Below are 23,923 nucleotides of genomic sequence, written 5' to 3'. Positions count from 1 at the left end.
TAGTGAGTTAGCTCAGACTCTTTACACTATTAGACACGGTGACACACAAGACCCTTCCTTATATGATTAGGCTGAATATAATTAACAGCCAAGAGAACTCACAGAGATGGAGCTTCCTCCCTGACTAGGTGCTTTTTTTAATGACTTATCCTTTAAAAATCTGGAGCTTTCTTCCTACTTCTTGGCATCAAAATTGAAGAATATCAGCACAAAATATCCATCGCCAACATCTTCACTCCAAAAATAGCAGCGTGTTAAAAATGTCTTCTATCAAATCCTCATGGTCAGAGTGGGCCGGTAGTGGTAGGGACACTTGTTTGGGTAGCAGCTGCTACTGTATGTTATCTCCAGCCTTGAAATACCTCATATCTGACCCACTGACTTACAGCTCTGAAATCCCTCTCATTTTACCAATAAACAGTGTCAAATTCAGTGTATCAACTTAAACTGGAAATAGCTTAAACCACATAGTACTCAGAGCGTATACCTCCTCCAAATTCAATGCAACTGTCATCAACTCATTTGATGCCTCTTTGACTGAACCACAAAGAAGATTTTAGCCACTTAAAGTGTTTTAGCTGACACAGCGCTGTCTGGTGGAGCGCATGCTCATGCAACAATATTACCACAGTACCAGTAAATGACACATGCATTGGCGTCTAATACCAAAAAATCATACAAATGACTACGTCAGAGGAAAGTTTTTTAGCAGCGGTAGCTAACAGATTTTATTTGATGACTCTTCCTACTTTAATTGTGAAAGCTGATCACATTATTTTAATTACAGAATTGAAAGAAAATGTAGCACAAGCAAAATATGGCGTATAAGGTGAAAACTGAAGTGCCTTTGGGGAGGTACAATGAAGAAAATGTACTTTTTACCCCACTTGAAGTTGCTTTGGCTTAAATTCTGTGAACCAGGCCAAAGAGTAGAGTCAGTAGTGATAAATTATTAGTGTCCTACAAAGAACCAGCCTGATTTAATGCTACACATTAAGTGTTTTCTTCTACTACAGTATTTATGCTGTTGTAAATTCTGAGCGCAGCCATCCCTCCAATCTCTCCACTGATTCATCCACGCAGCCTGTCCGTATTTTTATATTATCATATTTATCCCATTATAAAAACAGTATCCTTAGGAGAGTGTGTGTGTGTGTGTGTGTACAGCTTGTGTCTGCATGTGTGTTACCTTGCTGAAGGCCAGACAGTCTTTATCCTGGTCTTTATCTTTGACCTCAAAGTCGTACAGTGCCTTGCCCTGGGGTGGAGTTTGGCTCAGCGGACGCAGCAACTGGATGTAACTCGCAGGCAAGAAACCATGGCACCCGTTGAGCTCACCGTGGTACCAGTTGTCGTCCACCTTGCGTCGCAGGATGATGATGTCACCCTTGGAAAATTGGAGATCGCCTGGTTCTTTTCCTTCGTAGGAGTAGAGAGCTTTACCGCAAGGCAGCGCCGGGATATTCTGAAAAACACATAAGAGCACATACAGACACTTAAGTTTTAAACAAGCATCAAACCATAAACGTATCTGAAAAACCTAATATCCTACAAGCGATGTCTTTAAGCCTGCCGTCTGGTCAGCGTGAAGATGATGAAGATGGTGAAGAGGGTCTGCCACTGCTGGGACCTCCAGCATTCTCTGGTGAGAGCAGTGGTTCCCAACTTGGGGTCAGGGACCTGACACACAGGCCCAAGATGAATCAGAGTGGCATAAGATGTCCAAAAAGATGAAATTTTTTATGACTTCTTCTGCTTTTTCTTCTTTTTTGCATTTTCTTGTGAAATATGGGATGTAAATGTGGCTTCAGGATTCTTAAAATCCTTCAGATGGAACAATCTGACCAGGAACTCAGTCCCAGAAAAGCCTCAAGAGCCTGTTACATCCACCACAACCTGTGTGATTAGCGGTCACAGCGCAAACCAAAAAGGTTAGGCACCGCCAGATTAAAACACTCACATGCTGCTGCTTTACACACCTTTGTATTTTTCTTTAACTTGCTGTTTCCTATGGGCAGAGCAGGTGAGCAGATTACCTGCCACTTTTCTTGCCCGACACCAGAAAACAGGGTCTCTGTGAGAACAGGATGTTCTGCAGCTCCACATAGTGATTAACATAAAAGGTTAGGTGACAGGTGTATTTTTACATAAAAATCTTGCATGGAGAAGCATTAAGTGCACCTCCACCGAGGATTAAAAGCATTGCTGTCAAGTAGTAGTGCCACTGTGTTGAAACGATGCTAGATAACTACAACTCACAAACCTTGGGGGTGACAATTTTGTAAATTTACAGTTAACTGCAGTTCATTATATTCTTCCTATTATGGAGCTGGAAAGTGTGCACTTTGTGACATATCTGGAACAAATCAGTTTCTAGTTTGTTATGTAACAATGTGAAATATGCAGTATAACTCTATTTCTGTCGTCTCCTCTTTTCATTTTCAAATTTGCTGTGTCCCACATTTGAGGGAAGGTGCAAATGAGGCAGTGACTCCTGCAGTGATCAGTAAATTTACTTGGAAACAAAAAGCCTGGGGGCAAACTGGTTTTAAAGAAACTCAAAACAGTGGAAAATCCAATATGTTGCAAACTGTTGGCCCAGGAGACAAATTTGGAGAGCTAGGATGGTTGGATATGTGTTCCAAGTTTCGTTTTATTCCCCCCAGCAGTATGTGAGATATAACTGGTTATTAAAATGTTTGCCAGGTAATTGCTGCTCCCACCTTGGGCCAAACACAGTAATTTTGAAAATGCCAGAGCGGTGTGATGCACGACTCCCTGCAGAGCCATCCAAATCAAGTCTGTGGTGTCTTGCTTATCACTTGTCAAGGACAGACAAGCACTGACCCATTTACCCTGCACAAACCCATATTTCACACGATGCCATATTTCTGTCGAAAAATGATCAAAATAATGCATTGAGCTCAATTCAGGTTAAAGTTCTATTAACAAGTGATTGAACAAACAGCAACTGTCCAAGCACATCTTGACCATAACTAGGTGCAGCAGGCCTGTCAAGCTTCCACATGCATATCTCCACATGCACACTGCATGGGACTGTAGTAAGAGCTACAGTCGGCTCAGAGCGTGGAGGGGAGTGCATTTCTTTAAACTGTTTCAAAACCACAAAGACACGCATAAGAGTGGAAGGAATTAAACAAACAGCATGTGTCTAAGGTCTAAAATTACCTGCAATTGCCTGCATGTTGGGCCAGCTTGCCTCGTACCAACTTCCAAGGCTAAGGAGCAGATCGTTAACTAACTGGGTTACAATAGTTTGGGGGTTAACAGGTCTATTAAAAAGGCTGTTTATGACTAGCACATCCTTTGTGTGGCTTTTCCCCACTGTGTAGAAGCAGACTTAGACTCAGATGCTATCAGAGTTGAGGCTAATGTTAGCATCTTTTCGTTGAATTTGGGGAGGCTTGCAGTCCAGCAACCAGCAGCCACAGAGGATTATACTAACTAGCTCAATGCTGTTTCTTCACTTGCATGGATCATCAGCTGGTGAGGATTTTTTTTTAGAATTTAGTGGACATAGAGCTTTAGCCTCAATCTTTTATCCCAATATCATGTATGTAGCTGTTTCACATACTGTATTTAATACCCCTTTTACAGGGTTGTCGTTTTAAAACAGCTCAACTGGAAACATTAAAAACTAACAACCAACTCGTTGAGCTAGTGCTGGCTTCATTAGCTAATGAGCTACAGCTAACAAAAATCTGCTAGCGACAATACAGTTGGCCTGAAATGACAGACGAGAAACGAGAAGCCGGCTGTCGACCTTTGTCTGAAATCAAGGACCCAGTGCCTCCAATAATACCCTGAATTTCAAGTGGTAAATCTGAAAGTGTATTCCTGAAGTGAAACCTTGAGGCACAGCAACACCAAGCAATCAATTTAGCAAGTTTATCATATTAGATATTACTGGTTTTCCAATAAACGGATCAAATAGACAAGATAATCCAGTTTTCAACCTGCAGATGACATAAAAAATACATTCCTATACAACCAGGTATTCATCATCACACCTATATTCACATTCTGCACCACACGCATCCAAACAAACACCACAGCGTTCAGCACACGCTTAACATACTGAACATGATCTTGAAGGAGACAAGAATTTAAAGGGAGGTTATCTTAAAGAAGATCCAGGTAAACAAACAGCAGCGTGCAAAAGACAGAATGCATGAAAGCCTCTTTTCTTCCCAGAGAAGGTGTTTACAATAACACACATGCACACACAAAGATATACACACACACACGCACATGCACACACTATCTTTTTACACTCAGACAAACTGATTCTCCCCAGACGCTACACTGAAGAGAACAGCCAGAGGCTCCGCTGACTGCTCTGAGATCAGTGGTGACGCAATATGAAGAAACACACACAGACACACACACACAGACACACACACACAACAAATGCCACTTTCAACTACCAATACTACTTCTACAGTTACTGTGACTGTCACCTGACGCCAATTTAAAATTTACATGGCCAAAAGTATGTGAGTGTGTCACTTACTCCATCCAGATAAATTCCACATGCAATGTAATGAATGTGTTTCAGCCACAGACACAGTGTGCGTCTGCGTGGGCCAGATCATAACTGTAATTAGTCTTTATTTTCCTGGACTACATCCAAATCGGCCTTCCTCTAGTCCAGCAGGTGGTGGTAACGTACCTGGAGCTGTTTGACGGTGGCCAAAAATGCCACAAAAATAACTTGTGCGCTTTAATGGCATAGTGACAGTAAACAGTTAGCAATAGAAGCTAAAAAGCTATTCCACAAATAAACACAAACACATTTAAGACTTCTATGGACTGAAGGTTACGTCGGCAGTGTGCGTTATGATCATATATCTTTGAAATTGCTGGGGCTGTTGTTCTTCCAGATGCTGTTTGGGAGAAGTCTTGGGGGACGGATGCGTTATCAACATCTGGCTAGAGTGAGTCTCAAAAGTTGAGCACTCAGATTTCAGTGCTTTTGGATTCATTTAAACTTATGCTTTTTGGAGATCAGACAACTCCCATCAAAGATTAACTGGCTGGGTCTAAACAGTTTGATTGTTCACCATCGCATCTTATGCTTCTACAACAGCCTCCTCTTTTCTGGTTTTAGGCTTTCCACAAGATTTTGACACCTGGCTGCAGGGATTTGCTCCCGTTCATCAAATGAGTGAGGTCAGGCACTGATGTGGGGCGATAACACCACAGTCCTTCTGCCAACTCATCCCTCAGGTGTTGGGGCAGATACAGGTCAGGGCTCTGTCAAGCTCTTCCACATCAGACCCAGAAAACTTTCTTTATGGAACTGACCTTCGTGCATGGGGGCGTTTTACACAAATTTCGGAAATAAGATCGCCCTTAATTGAAACTACGGGGATTATAGTACCAAAAAAAGGAGATGCAGGGGAGATGCATGAAAAGACGAGAGAGGAAAGATGAAAAATTTGAGGGAGAAGATGAGGAGGAGAATAAGAAAACAAACAGCAGATGAGAGGAAGACAGAGAGCGAGACTGACAGCAGAGGAACAAACTCTGTGGTTCAATCTGGCAAACCTGTGTCATAAAACTGAAGTTTATGCACAACACGTTTCTTTTCCCAATTACACTGTGGTGAAAGACGTCACTGCCGCCTGGATTCTGTTTGCAGGCAACATTTTTTTTTAGCGAGTAAAGAAAGCGCTGCATTTTTGTACCACACATAGGGAGGGTGGGTTCAGTGGTTGAACGAAGCGCAGGCGAGAAAAGCACTTTGTTTAACATTAGGACAAGTTTGTGGTTTCAGTTAAATGTCAATAAAGTCGCTGCTGCGCCGTGATCTCTCCCTAAGCTTTACCACGTGCTGTCAGTGCCTGAACGCAACCATGACGGAGCTGTTGCAACAAGCTCATACTTGATTATTTTTTGGCTGAAAATAAAAATATGTTGTTTGTTTTGTATCATTTCCTGTATTAAAATTTCACAGCTTGCCTGTTTCCGTTAACTAACAACATTTCCTCATTTTTCTGATAGTGAGGGGTGGGTGACACTTCAACTCCTCCAAAATATAGAGACAATAGCTCCAATAAAAGATGCCAGGAGTGAAAGCAAAGGAAGAGGAAGGATGGTGGATGGGAATGAGACAAGGTGGAGAGGAAGGAGACATGCTTCTTCTCCCTCTTCTTTTCCTTCTCCTCCTCCTCCTCCTTTCTCACTTTCCTGTTATTTTCACCTCTCGCTCTCTTCCGTCCTCCCTCTTTGTTTCTCTTCTCCAGTGCCAACAGACTGGCGTGACTTCCCAGAGGCTGCTGGAGGGCCTCATCGAGGTACTGCTGGGTTTGATGCCTGATGCCCGGAGGACGGAGGTGGCTGAGCTCTCTCCGCAGAGGGCATCACCTACAACTACAGGCAGGCTGCTGTCCCTCTCTTCACTGAGCCTGGAGCAAGAGGGCCAAGCTGCATGAAGGTGGCCTATATTTTAAAAAGGAGAAAGATCCCACCTCAATCTACACAATGGGCTAATTCCATTGTTTGATGCTGTGTTAGTCTAGTTATTCCTGTGGATAGCTGATCAAAGATTGAAGGTGCTGTTACAAAATCCATCACAAGAGATCTTTCACTGCAAGAAAAGCCGCCTCTGATTTCTTTTTCCAGCGAGAAAAACTTCATGTGCATCACTACCGGTATCACTGCACCAAAGGTACACTTCACGTTGCAAATGCAGACATTTTTCTTTTTAGTTCAAATGTGAATAATTGCTACATAAAATGTGCTGAAACCTTGGCGGAGTGTCAGCACTTCAAACAGAATCCAAACAAGATACTATTAGACCTTGACTTTCCGCTGGAAAAAAGACATTTGTATGACTTCAAAAATGTGCTAGAACATAATTATGAGCATACAATTGCAGTATGCATCTTTCTTCTCTCCCATCTCTTCGTCTTAACTTTTCTGTCACGCTCACTCCTTCTTTCTCTCCCATTTTCGTTCCACCCGCTGAGCAACTTTAGTGACTATGGCCGTGCTGGCGCTTCGCTCGGTGTCTTTACAGCGCTGTAAAGGCCCTTTAACACATGCACTTTACTCCATAAATGCTCTGGCAAGTTTACTTTTTGGCATTGCGTGTGAAAAGGACCCCGAGTCACTGTGAAATTCACTCTACTAATTTGCCAGGAGCTCGTAACAGTCCTGCAACTCTTCCTTGACAGCTCAAGGAAGAACATAGAACATTAACAGATACTGCACATGCAAGGTTGAAATGGCCTGTATGTGTAATCATCTGAATGTATACATATATTATATACATACACATAAACAGTTATATATTTAGATCTAATTTAAATACTGTATAAATATAGTGCATCTTGTGCCATGTTCTCAAGACAGCGGTGTGATAAATGTAACATTTAATTAGCGTTTACTCACAGGGAAATAAAATCCATTAAATAAAGCATCCTATAAATGAAACACTGTGCATAAGCCAATTCCAGATGCAATTTTGTAGCAGAGATATATTTTAAGCTCTCCTCGAATATTTTCTTTTTGTTGCAGACCAGAGTTAAAAAAAAAAAATCCCTTGGAAATCTGCCTTGGAAAATTGCATTCCAAACACGCAACACAGTCGAAGTTTTCAGCTTCAATTTGACTTTGTGTAGAACGAGAATCCATGAAAACTGCTTTACCGTTTACAGCAAGTGAGTACGTTAATAAAAACCCAAACTTATCTGATACGTCTGGTTCATTTTGTTGTGGCGGTTTGGGGTGTGTCAAACAGCCTGACAGACTTGTATCCTAAATGAATGATGGAACTGTGCAGAGAGTTTCGCGCTGCATTGTGCAGACAGAGGTCTGATATCTGGTCGGGGTGTTGAGGCAGCACTCAGCCATTTGCCTGCACGTTTTAAAATCATTACTGAAGCAGGCTGCGGAGATAACCGAGAACGCTCGTCTGTGTTGGCGTCATTACTTTCAAACTCACCAGCGTTTTCCTGCTGCGCTGCCACAGTAGTGAGAAGAAACTAATCTATCCTGAACATCACTCCATGTGTGAAAAGAGGACAATTGTGCGAACAGCAAAAACCAAGCCAGGACCGTTGAATCCTACATGTGAGAAAAGGGTTTCTTTGTATGGTACCTGTCAGCGGCACTATATTATCGTCAGCCAAGACACACACACACACACACACACACACACACACACACACACACACACACACACACACTCATACACACACATTTCTTATTCAAGATGCTCTCTCACCCCTGTGGTGCAGTAATTAGTGTTTGTGGATTTCTGTAATGGACAGAAGGGGTGTGTGTGTGTGTGTGTGTGTGTGTGTGTGTGTGTGTGTGTGTGTGTGTGTGTGTATGTGTGAGAAAGGGTGAGACAGAGAGTCTCCTGCCCTTGGGGACATACACACAAACACACAAGTCCCTCCATCAACCACTACTGTGACTCCCATCTGTTCGAGTCTTTCAGTGTGTGTGTGTGTGTGTGTGTGTGTGTGTGCGTGCTGTAGCCATAAGGTACAGGGAGGTGACTTGTCCAACATGGGACTGACTGCTCCATTCAACAAGGCAGCCCCTATGACACACACACACACACAAGGGTTGACCATGTATGGTGGATGGGTCGATGAGTTGGTCGCTGTGGACCTTTTAGAGTGAATGGGTATTTTAAATTCGTCAATACTATTGACAATCATAACCTGAGTTTCAGGACTGTGAACAAAGCCAAATACTTCTTTTGATAACTTCATATAACCCTGCTTTTTTGTGTTAATAATGTTGAAATATGAAGCCATCTCAGGTAAATAAGTAAAATCTGAAAACACATTCAGCACCAACCCTCAGCGCTCCGCACTGATACTCCGGCCACCAAAGCATTTAGTATGTTTCATTCAGTTTCCTTGGCATGTTTGTGTCTGTCATATATGACAAGACAAAGGTTTGGGTACCCCAGGTCAAAATTTGTTACTGTGAATAGTTTCTGAAAGGGCTGATTTGTGAGAAAGGCAAATCAAAACCCAATTTTGACTGCAAAAAAACCTTAATGAAGATTTAGCAGACTCTGCAGAGGTGGTGCACTGTTATGATCTGCACAAATATGATGACCTCTACAACAGGATAATGATCCCAACCACGCCTCTGAATCCACACTGGTGTACCTCAAGATGCGCAAACTGAAGGCCCTCGAAAAACTAAAAAGAGCAGTGCATGCAAGGCGGCCCAACAATCTCACAGAAGAAGCCTTTTGCAGGAAGAGTGGGCAACAATCCACCAAACAAGAACTGAGAGACTCTTAGCTGGCTACAAAGAGCCTTTACAAGCTGTCCCACTTGCCAAAGGGGGTGTTACTGAGCACTGACCATGCAGGGTGTCCAAACTTTTGCTTCTGGCTCTTTTCCTCTTTTGTTATTTTGAAACTGTAAAAGACGGAAATAAAAAAGTAATCTTGCTTCAAATATTGAAGAAATGTGTCATCTTTAACTTCATGCTTATGATGTATGTATGGCAGCATCTTCTCACCTTTCATCAAACAGTATTTTGCACCTGCACCGTCACATACACCAGCGTCTTTAAATGGTTTCTCACTGCATTATATTTACAGAAAGTGTGTGTGAGTGTTAAAAGAGACAATGAGCCATCTTTGTAGCAGAGGTGTTCAGACAGGGGCGTCACAATGACCTCAGAGGGGACAAAACAGAGACAACATATGAAGGCTTTGTTTTCTCCTGCCTGGGAGTGACCTGGTCACCTAATTATTTCATCTTCAGCCATGAAAAGCACAAAACTACATACACATATGTGGAGACTCTTGAGGATTCTCAGATCTCCCAGCTTGAACAAATGAACCTGAACACACGTAAGTAAACACAGCATTAAATGTAATAATACACCACTGGGTCTAATGAGGACATAAATTAAACTTGACATCACCCCCCTTAGGTGCTGTACTGCACTTTGGGGAAACTTGATAACGTCACCCACGAGAGCCACAGTCTTTATGCAGGTACTGCAGATCCTGCAGATCCCCTGTGGCCCCCATTACAAAGACAAAAGCCTTGATGCATTGATTTCACTTACTTTACTGAGAGACTGTAATGCAAAGCCACGCTCCGTACAAAGGCAGGACTAATTACTGTTTATCACAACCAGGTTCAGGATGAGGATGGATCACACTGACTTTGGTGATCGAGCAAACCCGTTAAAAACTGCGTCGTGCTTATTGTCATTTAGGGACCGAGGCTCTTCTGATGCGGCAGTGGTAACACACTTCAAAGAGCTGGTCCATCAAGTGTACAACAGGCAGGAATGCAACGATGAGCTTCTCCTCTGTGCCTTTTACTTGACCTCCACTAAACACCGAAAGCTTCCACTGAACACGTGACAATTACATTTCACTCTAGCTGCTCTAAAGGTCACAGAGCTGCTGTCTGCACCAGAGGTGAGCCTTGGACAGAGAATGCTCACAGTGCTTTATAAACCATCGGCACACTGATGAAGCAGCTGCTGTGAACACAGACATGCATATACATCTATTCATATGTGTGCATCTATTCATTTATTTGTAAGGGAGGTTTGAGAACACTGTGAATCAAAGGGAGAAACTACATTAAGGGTGAAATGGAGGTGGCTTGAGGCTATATTGGACGGGAGGCTTTACTGCATGGTGGTTGTAGCTCTGGTGTGACCAATAAGAGAGAATCTGGTGAGTGGCAGCGCATCAGAGCCACAGCAAACACTCCTGATTCAGACACCCAAATCTTCCTCTCAAGTTTATTTTGTTTGACTGTTATATTTGAAAGTTGAGCTGTTCTGGAAATCAGGACAAAGTAGTTTTCATATCTAAAGTGATGCTTTGTCTTGGCACAGCGCGCTGTGGTTTTCTCTGGTGGGGTCGGGAGCCACCGGAGCCCCCTGCCCTCAGCGGGCGTCTGACTTCTCTTACTGGAAACTGCCTTCAAACGCTGATCTGATGAAGCTGCTGCAGTCAACCTGATATCCTGCACCACATAACACACATCAGGTTATTTCCTTCGTGGCTTCTGAGAAAGATGTGTTGTATCATCTCATCTTACATCATCTCAAGAAGACAAAATGAGCAAAAATGATCTATATTAGAACATTTCCAACTGACTGGCCTCCACTTTAATGAAGTATATCCACGACTCAAAGTGTCATTTTAGCCTTAGGCTGACATTTAGTGAGTGTGCTAATAGAAAAAATCCAGCCTCCAGTATGTTCTTTTCATATGTTCAGATAAGAAGAGCGTTTTTTTTGACAAACAATCTGATGTTGTTCAATTCAATATTTGCATTTTTAGCGGTTTTTACATAAACACCATTTCCCATAAGCCCTAGACGCTCATGGGCTAAATGTTCAGACATGTCTGTAACAACAACAGGACAGAGAGGAGCGAATACTGTAAAAGAAGATGAGTTTAGAGGAGAGTTGGTGCTGGTGATGGCTGGATATGGACAGAGCTATAGATTTACAATGATGTAGGTCCCTGTGCTGCCATGTTTGTAGTTTTCAGGCAAGCTGTCGTTTTTTCTGCGCTCACAAAGTTGAACTTTGCTAAAATGACATAGGATTCCATTTCTTCCAGCAACTGCTGCAGTGGATGTAGTGGATTTGTCTTGTGGAAAGTAAAGCTCGGGAACACGAACACGCTTCATTTTTTCAGAAACACAGATGGAAGAAATGCTGAAGGAGAGAGTTACAAAAGCCAGCAGAAAAAAGAGGCTAACCCAGACGTGATGTCATGACTACAACTCTCTAAAGTCTATTTTACACATGCTCTGTAACTACAGTGACTGTGTATTTTGCTCTGAGAGCTCTCAGAGTGCAGCTGACCACACAGCAGTCCTGTGGCTGAAAGCATCCCGTCTGCAAACAGTCTGAAAAGCTTTTCCAGGCGAGCAGCATCCTCTGTGGGTGCGGACCAAATCTACTTTTCTGGAGATTAAATCCACCTTTGACCACCTGACTGGACAAATGATTTCACCGTCCTGTCCTGAAGGTCTGCTACTAGTTAAGCAGATGTTCATGCAGTTTCGGAGATAAGAAGCACCAAAGTCAAAATACACTGCTGCACTTTATCGCCATCGTCTAAGGCTGATTAGCTCTTACAGCTGCTGGGCTCAAGCTATTCCCAGAGGATGTTTCTGAGACTCCATATCTCATCCTGAAAATGGAGCTCACAAAACTTGGACTGGCTTTGTGAATTCCCACCGTCTCCACAATCTTCAAATGCTTGGTTCAAAGACGTGTCAAGTTTGTTTCCATAAAGACGTGCTGGTGCCACACCTGGGCCACCTGGGGCACTCCTGATTATGGTCTGGGATCAGAATCAATAACCGATCCTTTGCGGATATGTTAGCACAAATCATCGACAATCACATCCACCACTTTCATCCCCTTTAAAAGCAGCTTGCCCTGCCTTAATGCACTGAAAATTTGGGCAATATTCTGGTCTGGGATGTGCGGAACAGTAAGTATGAACACGCAGTAGCGTCGTCATATGCTGCCAAGGAAAAGTCTTGTTTCTATTAAAGTTGAAATTGTGCTTCAGGACATGATAATCACCGTGTTTTCTATGAGCTTTACTGCACTATTTCCTTTGGCATCTGAGACGATAAATCTCACTGTAATGCCACATATAAAAATGACAAGTGCAATTCAAAGACTCGGTCTGATGTTCTGCAGTGCGGCACGAGGCGAGTCAGCCAAATGCTGAACTTCAGTGATCCTCAGGAAACCGCCACATCGCCAGCTTCACGCTGCACAAAAATAGACTCCAATATGTTAACCGTCACAATACTTACACACACATCCCCGAGGCTGCCGTATGCGCCTACGCAGTGTTTACAAATGAAGGCAGAAATTCATTAATATATAGCAGTAGAGATTTTTTTCAGTGTGTGCACAAATAGAAACAAAAGCATCGCCACACACCTGCGCGGCGTCGATGTCAACTTCTTGACATTCTTATTGTTTGCAAAAACAGCACTAAATAAATAACTGAGGAATATTCAAATACATAATAAAGCAGCAGAGAAATATTCATTTCAATTTCAATACACTGCACGGGTATTACGGTAATGTGCGTACAGTCTGTTGAGGACCGAGACTCAATTTTTGAGGTTTCACTTCAAAGGCAGCATTTGCATACCGGGTGGAGGGTGTGGAGGAGCTTCAGGTTAAGTGAGCTTTGAAGGAAATAAGGAATTAAAGAGACTAAATGCTCTCGTCTGGAGTACCCGAACACATTCGGTATCCTGGACTCACTCATCTGTCGACTCTATTGCTCGGCAACGCTAACATTCCCACACCGAGCCTGTGTGTGTGTGTGTGTGTGTGTGTGTGTGTGTGCGTGAAGGATGGTAGTTGGGACAGGATGTTCCACTCCGCTCATATCCCCATCCATTTTTCCAGCACCAAACCATTTTCTGTCCCCTTTAGTCCATCTATTCACCCCCCCTACACACACACACACACAGACACATACACACACACACACACACACACACACACACATACACGCAGACACACTCTTACTCTCTCTCTCTTAAACTGTGATTACTGTGCTCACTCTTCCCTTGCTCACCCGTCCTTGGAGGGGGTACTGGGCCATTACAACTTTTTTTTTCCCTCACGGAGTGTGTGTGTGTGTGTGTGTGCGTGTGTGACAGAGTTTGTCTATGTGTGTTTGGTAATAGCATAGTAAATCTGCAGAGGTCTTTTTCCACTCTGCTGTGAGAGCGGCATTCTATCATGCTGTGCTGTTTTATTGGAGCAGACACTCAAGTACAACACAAACACACACACACACACACACACACACACACACACACACACACACACATTCATGCACAGATACAAAGGTATTACCTGCGTGTCAAGATAATGTTAATTTGTGGAGTCCTTCCTAAATAATTCACGTAAAAATTGAAGAGAAAAATATCATTATCCGCCCTCAAACAAACACAGTTGCTGTGAGAGAAGTGGTAATATGCTGCATTCATCTGAACACACAAAATGTAAAACAACAAATTATGTCAACATGCAGCCGCGCTCATGCAAACATCAGCAGATCCACAAACGCTCGCCGAACACACGCGCGCACACACAGGCTGTCTGGCAGTTATTCAGTGCACTATTGATTCACTTTCCATCTATAATTCATGATACAACACACACCTCAGGTGAAGTGGAGACACACACACACACACACAGACTGGCAGTTTCTGAGAAGTAGGAGGACGAGTAACATAACACCACTCACTGTGTATAAACTTAGACACACACACAAATACACACATGCACAAGTCTAGCCGGCAGCTAGCAGGAGTTCATTCATCTCAACCTTGTCTTCACCTCTCCATCACTCCCTCGTTCCTCCTCCTCTGTGTCTCCTCTTTTTCTTCACTCTCTCTGCACATCGCTAAAACTTAGCCGAGGTGTCACACTTCCCGACTCTCCTCTCGCTCGGAGAGCTCATGGAGTGTCCCCAGCGAAAGCAGGTTCGCTCTCCGCGAAGGCACTCCACTGAGATACCACAGAAATCTGCCGATTAGATGATGATATTCGAGGAAAGATTAAACCAAATGTTAGAACAGTTTGTCCAGTCGTTGTCAAGATTCCTCTGGAGCAAACTGACGCTAACAGGCGCAAAGTATCACAGGAGGGAAGAGGCAGAGGGAAAGGCAGACAATTAAAAACTAACTGACTGAAATGATACATAAATTCACTCCTAGTTATGGATATTATTGTTAATTTCTCCTGATGAAACAAAGTGAAACCTGCAGGGATTACGTTCTTCTTCAGAGCCTCAGTGAGAGCCAAGAACAACCCCCCCCCCACACACACACATATACATATGTACACGGTGTCTCACTGGCAATATAATGTGATACTTCCTCTTGTGATACTTCACTGATAGAGGGCTGGATATCAACACTCAATACTCTCTGATCTGTTCCCAAACAGTTGAGTACTGCATTATATTTTACTCCACACACACAGACACACACACACAGATCATCATTGTGTGTAGACCTACAGTGAAGTGTGCACGCAGACAAAGACCCCAGAGAGACCCCTGACCTACAGACTGAAACACAGTTTATCACTGTGCATTCTAATATTTCTAATGATAATGTTCTTTGTATAAATCAACAAATTAACCCATGATCTTTATATAAACATGCTAAGATCATCATCCTACTGGGGAGTGAGAATAACCTTTCAGGTGTGACCAATTAACAGGTGTTTAAGACGCCTCGCGTTCATTACTGCGCGCAGTAATGCCCTCCTTGGCCTCACGCTTGAAATCACATCACTCTTTATTATCTCCTCCAGGGTCCATTGCTTCAGAGCTAACGGCGTTCAAGGCTTCAATTGCTTTCTGCCATGCAAACTGTTTCATGTTGTTGGTAATGACAGAGCTCAGGCTTCCAAATAATACCTGTTTTCTTCTGCCAGGTTGAGGTGTTTGAAGGCATTTGTAGTGAGTGAAATGATTGAGACGCATCAGAGAAAACGCGCTAACAAACGTGCGTACACAGATATCTACAACTAAATATACAAAAAGATTTATGCATTTGGCCCTTCAGCCTCCAATGGTACATGCAAGTACTGACCAATACTACTTAGTAATCAGTAATAATTACAACACTAATCATATCAATATGCCCCCCCCCCCCCCCCCAAAAAAAAAAAACGTGGCGCAACATGTTTTCCCACATGCCTATACTCCGACACATCACAGCCCACTAAGCTGCACAGTAACACTCCTATATCATATATGAGCGCGCAGCCGTGTGCATCCAATTCTACTCAACCAAAATCCTTTTCACACATACACACATATTACACATTACAGATCGCGTTACATAATAGGGGTATGCTTTGAATTATGAATACGCGCGTATGATCCTACAAAGGATTCAGAAGTAAAACAGAATAACTTCTACACCCTTCCAGAGCTGAGACAGGCTGTCAGACTGAATTCTAATTGTTGCCGCGCATGCACACACACACGCAAACACACAGTTATCTTTAATCTGTCCTTAGACTTTTGTACAATGTCATATAAACTTTCATCTTCACGTTGAATCTTCTTTGTGAATATCATTCATGACTTAATGTCAGGCTCCCGGTATCGAGGGTATTTGACTGAGTGAGCGACCGAGAAAGAGGCAATGACAGAAAAAGAGACGCTCGGCACAAGATTGGAAGGAGTAGCGACAGCGAGCTTTAGTACAGAAAGCTCGGGGATCGCATGCATATTCATAAGACTCATTTCCATCTGAGCTGTGAGAGAAAGCGTGGAGATGTAAAAAAGAAAACAAAAAAAACAAAAAACAAAAACACATCCACATACAGCAGAGCTTGTTAAATATGCAAGCTGTTCGGTGCCAGTGGAGTTGTGAAAGAGATGGATGTCTTACCTGATCGAGCATCCAAAGTGTTGAGGCAGGAGATATCAAGGGAGGCAGACAGGGGGACCAGAAGAGAAGAGGAGAATTAGTATCAGTAGTTACTGGCAAAATGAATCTTTAATAAGTCCTAAAATTGAATGAAAGTTACAATGCATTAACAAGTGGACTGATTCTTACTGCGCACATAATGTAGGAACTGCACATAACATAACATATACATTAAGCTGTGCACTTGAAGAGCTCTTACAGGCAATTACAAAGATAATCTTCATCACGTGAAGCTATACTGAAGCTATTACATCATTAAACAACCCCTGCAGCTAATCAATGATGCAACCACAACATAAAACATGACATGCCACCTGATGATTATCAGGGGTCTGTCTGCATTAGCAACATGCATTTCTGTCTTATGTGCAGCTGCGACAATGCGATGCATGTTCACTCATTTCATCGCGGAGGCATTTTAGGTGGAGCGGGGCTCGGAAATTCAGAATTTCCCATTTTGATCAATGTTTTCGCTCCGACGTCTGACACAGAGCCCACCTGATTCAATATGTTGACTGGAAAAGATGCATAATGATGAAACAGATGAAATAATGACATTACAAACGGGCTTCCAGTGACACACTCATACATACTGAGACAAGTGTCAACACAAGTTAAAAATGTTGCCGCGACCACGACTGCCAAATCTGTATACAGCCAGAGTATCGCAGCATTATGGACATATTTTTTTTCCATTAGTCATATTTCCCTGTGTAGTATTTATGTTTTCAATGAAGCGTTTTGGCAGCCAGGCTGACGGTCTCTCAGTCCAACATTCTGGTCTTCAGTGAAATATCTTGACAACTATTTGATGAAGTTCATGGTCCTAATAGGATGAAATTAAGCTCCTATTAGCGCCTGCTGATGCTGGAAGTTGTCAGAAATCATCTGCACTGCTTCATTTTTTCGATTCAAATTCTCCTCCTCCTACATATTATGTAAAAATGGACAAAAGAGTATTTAGAACACAATATTTGCACCTAAATAAATAATAAAGTATGATTTGGATGTGAAGACCCTGACTTTGAGAAGTTACTAAGGTTTAACCAAGGTGAAAAAAACAGGATTCTGCTCGTATTATTGGTTCATGTCTGAATAATTCATTCACACTCACTTAAATCCCTGCTGACTCCTGACACATTTGTCATTTTAAACGTGTTATTTTACAGGTCGCTGTGTTGCTGACTTGTGCTGATTTGAATTTGAGAATCGTGTAGCTGGTGCATATTCAACGGACGACCCCCTCGGATGTCCTCTCACATCCAAAAGCTGCTGTTTTCCGATGCCAGGCGACTCTCTTTATTGCTGTTTACAGTAATGTGGTCCTCTTATGACAAGAAGAAGAGAAAAAAGGGATGAAAAAAAGCTGCAGGTTACGAGTCCCTCAAAGTAATAACATAAAAAACACGTGAAGAGGTAAAAGCCTTTTTCAGTCTCCAGCCACCTCTTGTCTCTGACATGTCACCTTGTCCTCTCTGTTGCTGGAAGCTCTTTCTGACATTTGACATTTGATTTCAGTCCTCGGGGTCAGGGGTGCGGCAGGAAGAGGTGCTGAACAAACCTTGTTAGCCTCCTCTGTCATTAGCACCCAGGGCTCCTGCTACGCTTTCATAATGAAGCTGCTCTTTGCAGCAGGCTCTCGCCGTGATTCAAGTCACTGCCCGCATACTGGCATTACTCGAGAAGTGACTCAATTATTCACAGCCAGAAAGTTTAATGTGTGAGTTTCTCAAGGCCAACAGAATATCATTATTGGATATGGGACTTGCGGCTTGTGCAAAATTTCTAACAGCCTAAATCTGGTCCTCGTGAAAGCGCGATAGACGAAAATTAGCTGCGATGAGAGAAAGAGATGCAGGGAGCAGGTGAGGTTGCTATGGTTGACAGGCTGTCATGGATGTGCCCTTTCTATTGGTCCCCTCCCCTCTCCAGACCCCTGTTACTGTGGCGACAGGGGGCCTTGAGTGACAGATGGTTGCTGAGGCGTGTCGGCGGTTGTTAAGAGTACTAAATGTGTCAATCACAGTCACAGATATAAAGAGCTTAGAGGATGTACGCATGGCCCAAAGAAACACAAACCTCATCGAGCTCGAGAGTCCAACTCAGACACAAATGTAAAGTACGGAAGAATTCACATGTTCTGCAAAAGGGATTCATTAGAAGATGTTTATATTACTTGTAAGATAAAAGGTTTCTTTCATGTCCGACCTTTTTCACCCAATGCATGCTGGGATAGACTCGAGCAGCCTGCAACCCTGAACATGATGAGTAGTTATCTAAGTGGATGGACAGATGTGCATCGGTAATGAATAATTTAGCGATTGAGCATGAATTCCACTTTGATTGAACTCTTCCTTGTCAAGAGATGAACTCTTCATTCTTAAGACAGAAGACGTGAGCTCGGTGGCTCGTTTTTACAGAGTTTGTAATATATTTTTTCTATATTTGGCTGTTGTTACGCTGTTAGAAGATGCGGTCAACAGCGCATTTACAAACTAAGACACCATTACAGCTTAAGTAAATCATTTTGTGTGAATCAAAATTAAGCGTATCATAGGGCACAATTTTAAAACCCGGTCTCCTTAAAGCATGTTTATGTACAACCAATTAGCATTAGCACATGATAACATGGATAGGCTAAAGAGTAAATGTTCACATAGAATAAATTTGCAAACTACTGTGCGATGTGGTTTCAATTGTTTTTAGCATTTAGCATTTCACTGCTATAAAACTGCTACAGAACATGTCTGACATCGTCTGATATTATTTATCCTTGTCAAAACCTGGCGCCTGCGTTACCCACAATCCAGCTGTGCAGCTGATGTGCAAAATCTGTGGAATTTCCCTTTAATAGATATTAAGGATATTTTCAGTACTGATATATTTCACCATATGGCAAATCCTCAGAATAGATAGATAAATAGACTGAATGTATCAGTGAAATGTTCGGTGTCAACGTATTTAACTGGATTGATGGATCTGCCATATCTCTCTTTCTCTTCCTGTTTTTCCCAGGAATCCCTCGCTGGGCTGGAGAGGGAGTGAGACATGAGCGATAGTGACAAATCTGACCATTCAGATAAGGCGGATTGGACTCTCTGTCCGTTGAGCTGTCTGGACATCTGACAGAGACGGGTTGAAATGAGCGTACGCACACACACACATAACAGATGAGCGTGGCCTGATCCAGAATACTGAACTCTACGGTCTAACGCAAACAGCCCTCTGTAGTGCTGCGTGAGTGAAAGACTGACCAAGACTCTCACACTGCAGTGTCAACACAGGCGGAGAACACAGTGCTGCACACACGCACACACACACACACACACACACACACACACACACACACACGCACACCCCTCCACAGACCACAAAAGCATGTGCACACATGCATGGGCGCTGAAGTCAAAGGGAACACAAACTGAGGTTCTTCCCTGAGGCTCTCCACCGAGTACTTGTTGAAAAGGAGATTCCTCCACCATGATGTCAGTCCTTCGCACAGTACACCAGTGTACACACACACACCCACACACACAGCTGCATCGACAACAAAGATGATTGGAGGAGGAGCTGTTGGCGATGACCAATCAGCTTACACTAACACGTGATGATGACAGCAGCGTCTGTCTCTTATGTCTTCATTTCTCCTGCCAGTGTGTCTCTATCTTTACATCCACCACCTCCTTCCAGCTCCACCTGGCATGTCCCTCTCTCTATCACATGTCACATCTCTCCCTCTTCCTCTCTCCCTCATCTCCCTCTGCCTATCTTCCTTCCTTCCTGCTCTGTGTCATCCTGTTGCTCCGGGGTGTTGTGTTTTTTTTTTTTTTTTTGTATGTGTGTTTTGTCTGTTTCTCAATTTTCAGTTTTGTTTCAGAAAACAAAATGTCCACCGTGGAGGATTTAGGTGGATGTATGGGCGGAAATGGAATATCATATTCACAGCTATGTTTTCATTATGTCTTCATATCCACAGAGGGAGCGCGTCCTCTTCCACGCTGGACCTTTCATAAGAAAGCAAAGAATCAACAGCGACGACACTGCAATGCCGGATGATCTGATCTGACCATGTTAGTGTGTTTCACCTTAAACATGATGGATATGATGCATTTTATTTTACTCAAATCACCCTCAGGCTGCGTTTTCTCATCAAACAAATACATGAAGTATACATTTTTTTCCTAGTTGTCTTAATCTTGGTTTTCACTGCTGTGCCGTCTGCTCCCTCGTCTTGACAAATTAGACACCAAAGCAGCTGCGCTAAAATAAATGATCAATTACTGAACCTGAAGCGAAACTAAAGTTTGTTTTCGTTTCCTTTTAATCTCTGTAACATGCCTGATTAGTTGCAGTGAGGTGCTTTAAGGCTGCTTAGGCATTATATCGACTGAAAGGCCATGCAGGGTGGGGAGAGGTAAATTTGCCCCAGCAGCACAGAGGCAGACATTTACCGAGATTTAACTGTAGACATGGGAGTCTTCCATCAGCGGGAACACGGCAAAGAGAGGGGGAGAGAGAGAGAGAGAGAGGGGGGAGAGAGAGGGAGAGAAAATACTCTTGACACTGACTAACAATTTGTTTCATTTCTCCCCCGGTGTCATTACTGTACACAGCTCCTCTTCCTCTACTGTACCATCACCTCGGTTTCGTCACATTTGTTTTCCAGAGCTCTTTGAACGTCAAACCTATAATTACCTCACTAACTTATTTAACTGTGTGAGTTAAGCAGGCGTCGCTGTGGTTCGGGAAAACCGCACTGATGTAGCCATAAGCACTCGGGCAGAGTTCATTTTATGCAAATGCATGCAACAGCACAACCTCGCACGGCGCCGCTGCACAGAACCACGTGCCTCTGATAGAGCCCTCTTGATTGATATGCGCTAGGACAGCCTGAAGGTGTGGGCAAAATGGAATCAAACAACTCAAGAGTGTGTGATGTTAGAACAGGTAAATGTGGCTGACAATCAAAATCCCACTTCATGCATCACACTTTCTTAAATCTAGAAATTAGAGAGGACTCTCAGGAACACCCCCAAACCAACCACTGTTTTCACAGACGCATGCAATGCACAAATCTGATAATCACATACCCACCTCGCTTGATGGATACGATACCACCTCTGAAAATAACACTTCGTTTCCTTTCCCATTTGTTTGGGTGTTCCTCTAAATTAAACATATTTGATCTGCCAAAATGTCCATTTTTATACTGGAGCGTTAAGGCTTTCACAAACGCTTAAGGCGCTGAGTGAAGATGCAGCGCATGGTCGGCAGCACATCAGGTGTTTAATGTGGAGCAGAAGAAAGCTGATGTGGCTTAGACTGATGTATTCTGAAAGCAATCCAGCTAAAGAGACTTCTTCATGCCATTAGCTACTCTTAGTCAGCTGGATCTTCGGTTGTAAGCTGCCAAGCTACATTACCGAGTTAATGAAGCCTGAATTGTTCAGTTTTTGTGAACAAGAGGACGATTTTTTATCAAATGATAAACCTCTAACTGATTTTCTTCCACTTTCCACCACTGGACAGGTTTTCTTTTTTTTTTTTTTTTAAGTAACAGCAGGTGTCATCTGTGCCAGTACACCATGCTGGCTTCTACAGCCTGTTTGATGTGCGTCTCCAATAAATTTCCAGCAGACTAGATGCTGCAAGATACATTTCTGCTTCCCGGGTCGATGCTACACATCAAATTTTTAATGGAACTCTGGGATATGCGTTATGAAAATGAATGTGACCGCGCGTTGCCGCCACAGATTTCGCAGAAGCATCACAAACTGCTGGATTAATAGTTTTCACTGAGGAAATGAGCCAAGTGTGATTCAGTGAAGTGCAGCTTACTGCACATACAAAACCTTCATCATTCAAATTACTGAAGTACACCGCTACACGCTTTCATACAGAGAAAGGCATCAGAACAAAAGCCTTCTGACATGACTTTTTTTGTGTCAGCTGCCCTCATTTCACCTCTACACACCAGTTTGATTTGATGAGTGCTTGAATGAATGAATGCAGGTTAACTAAGAAAATTAATAATGGCTGCATTTGATTGAGGTCACACAGGGGAATAACATGATTAATGTCATTAGTGACACCTGTGCTTTTCCTACCAGGACCAGTTAAAACACCTGCTCTGAAAAGGGGCTTTTGCAGGGTCCTGTTTGTGCACTTCCTCCAAGTCAAAATGTCTCCTGCCTATTTCTCACCGTCTCACGCACCTCTTACGTGGTGTATGTGTGATTAATTGATAGCATGAACTGTATAGTTTGCCTGCAGTCGTTAATTTAACACTTCATTACAGCTCGTTAGAACTTCAGGGAAAAACTCTCAGCTGAGAGAATCTGGTAATTAATGCAGACAATGGGGATGTTTTATCCAGCAGAGGTTACTCTTTAAGTGTCTTACAAAGCACAACTTCATGTATGGAAATACATCTGTTTTTTTTCTGTTTCGCTCGTAATAATCTCATTTTTTGATAGATGACTATGAAACATGGTCTTTTTAAATGGTTTTGGGATATGTTCACAATTCCTGGAGAGCAAAAGAGTGAATAGTGAGGCTGTGATAGAGCACAGAAAAAGCAATTCACTGACAGCAATTATACTAGAATGGACTTTTTCTCTTCTCTGGTGTGTGTGTGTGTGTGTGTGTGTGTGTGTGTGTGTGTGTGTGTGTGTGTGTGTGTGCCCTCTTTTATTTCTGTCTTTTTTAGGAGCATTTTGAGTTCAGACTATGAGAATTATTAAAAGACTCAGGCGAGAAGTGATCCGTGGCTGTCTGAGACTTGGACCACTAGTCTACAACTGCATGAAGTCACCAAAGAAAACAGATGCAGCTGCAAAGGTAAAGACAAAATCAGCCAGCATCTGTTAAAGTAAAACCACGAGCAAAACTGTCGTAAAATGAGCAAACAAAATGAGCCTAACACCAAACATTAATATGATTCGATCTACTCCTGCGACGTTGTCAGTCAGACAGCGAGCGAGCGAACGACGAGCGAGCGAGCGAGCGTGTCGTCATTGATGATACAGTGGAAATAATCTGGACCATTTCAAATCCTCTCTTTGGGAAAAGTAAACAGTATTTTTCCAGTCTTTAAGCAAATCTCCATTTCAAAGTGCACAAAATGCATAATTTTGTGCCCCCTTGCACCTTGTTACTTTGAAATGCTAATGATGGTTCTTGCTTGCTGGGTGTGTGTGTGTGTGCGTGTGTGTGTGTGTGTGTGTGTGTGTGTGTGTGAGTATGTGTGGTACAGTGTGTATGGTCTGTACTGTATAGCCTTGCTCTTGACTGAATGACGTCTTCAGTTCTCATTTGTCCCATTTGCTCTCATTTGTCACACACACACACCTACAAGCAAAACTCAAAATCACACGGTTTCTCACACACACACACAACACAAGCACTCGCACACACACTCACACACACACACA

General features: G+C 42.9%; 1 protein-coding gene across 2 annotated transcripts in view; it reads right to left on the bottom strand.

Moving 5' to 3' along the window:
• Window positions 1-23,923, bottom strand: part of LOC143330547 (E3 ubiquitin-protein ligase SH3RF3-like) — an 87,029-nt gene that overhangs the window by 32,787 nt on the left and 30,319 nt on the right. For both annotated transcript variants that reach the window (XM_076747211.1, XM_076747212.1), the window contains exon 2: window positions 1,190-1,465. In XM_076747211.1, the coding sequence (XP_076603326.1) occupies window positions 1,190-1,465 (276 nt within the window). The remainder of the gene's footprint in view (window positions 1-1,189; window positions 1,466-23,923) is intronic.

This window comes from Chaetodon auriga, chromosome 13 (assembly GCF_051107435.1).
Source record: "Chaetodon auriga isolate fChaAug3 chromosome 13, fChaAug3.hap1, whole genome shotgun sequence".
NCBI classification, from domain to species: Eukaryota; Metazoa; Chordata; class Actinopteri; order Chaetodontiformes; family Chaetodontidae; genus Chaetodon; species Chaetodon auriga.
This window is presented reverse-complemented; position numbering and strand designations above follow the sequence as displayed.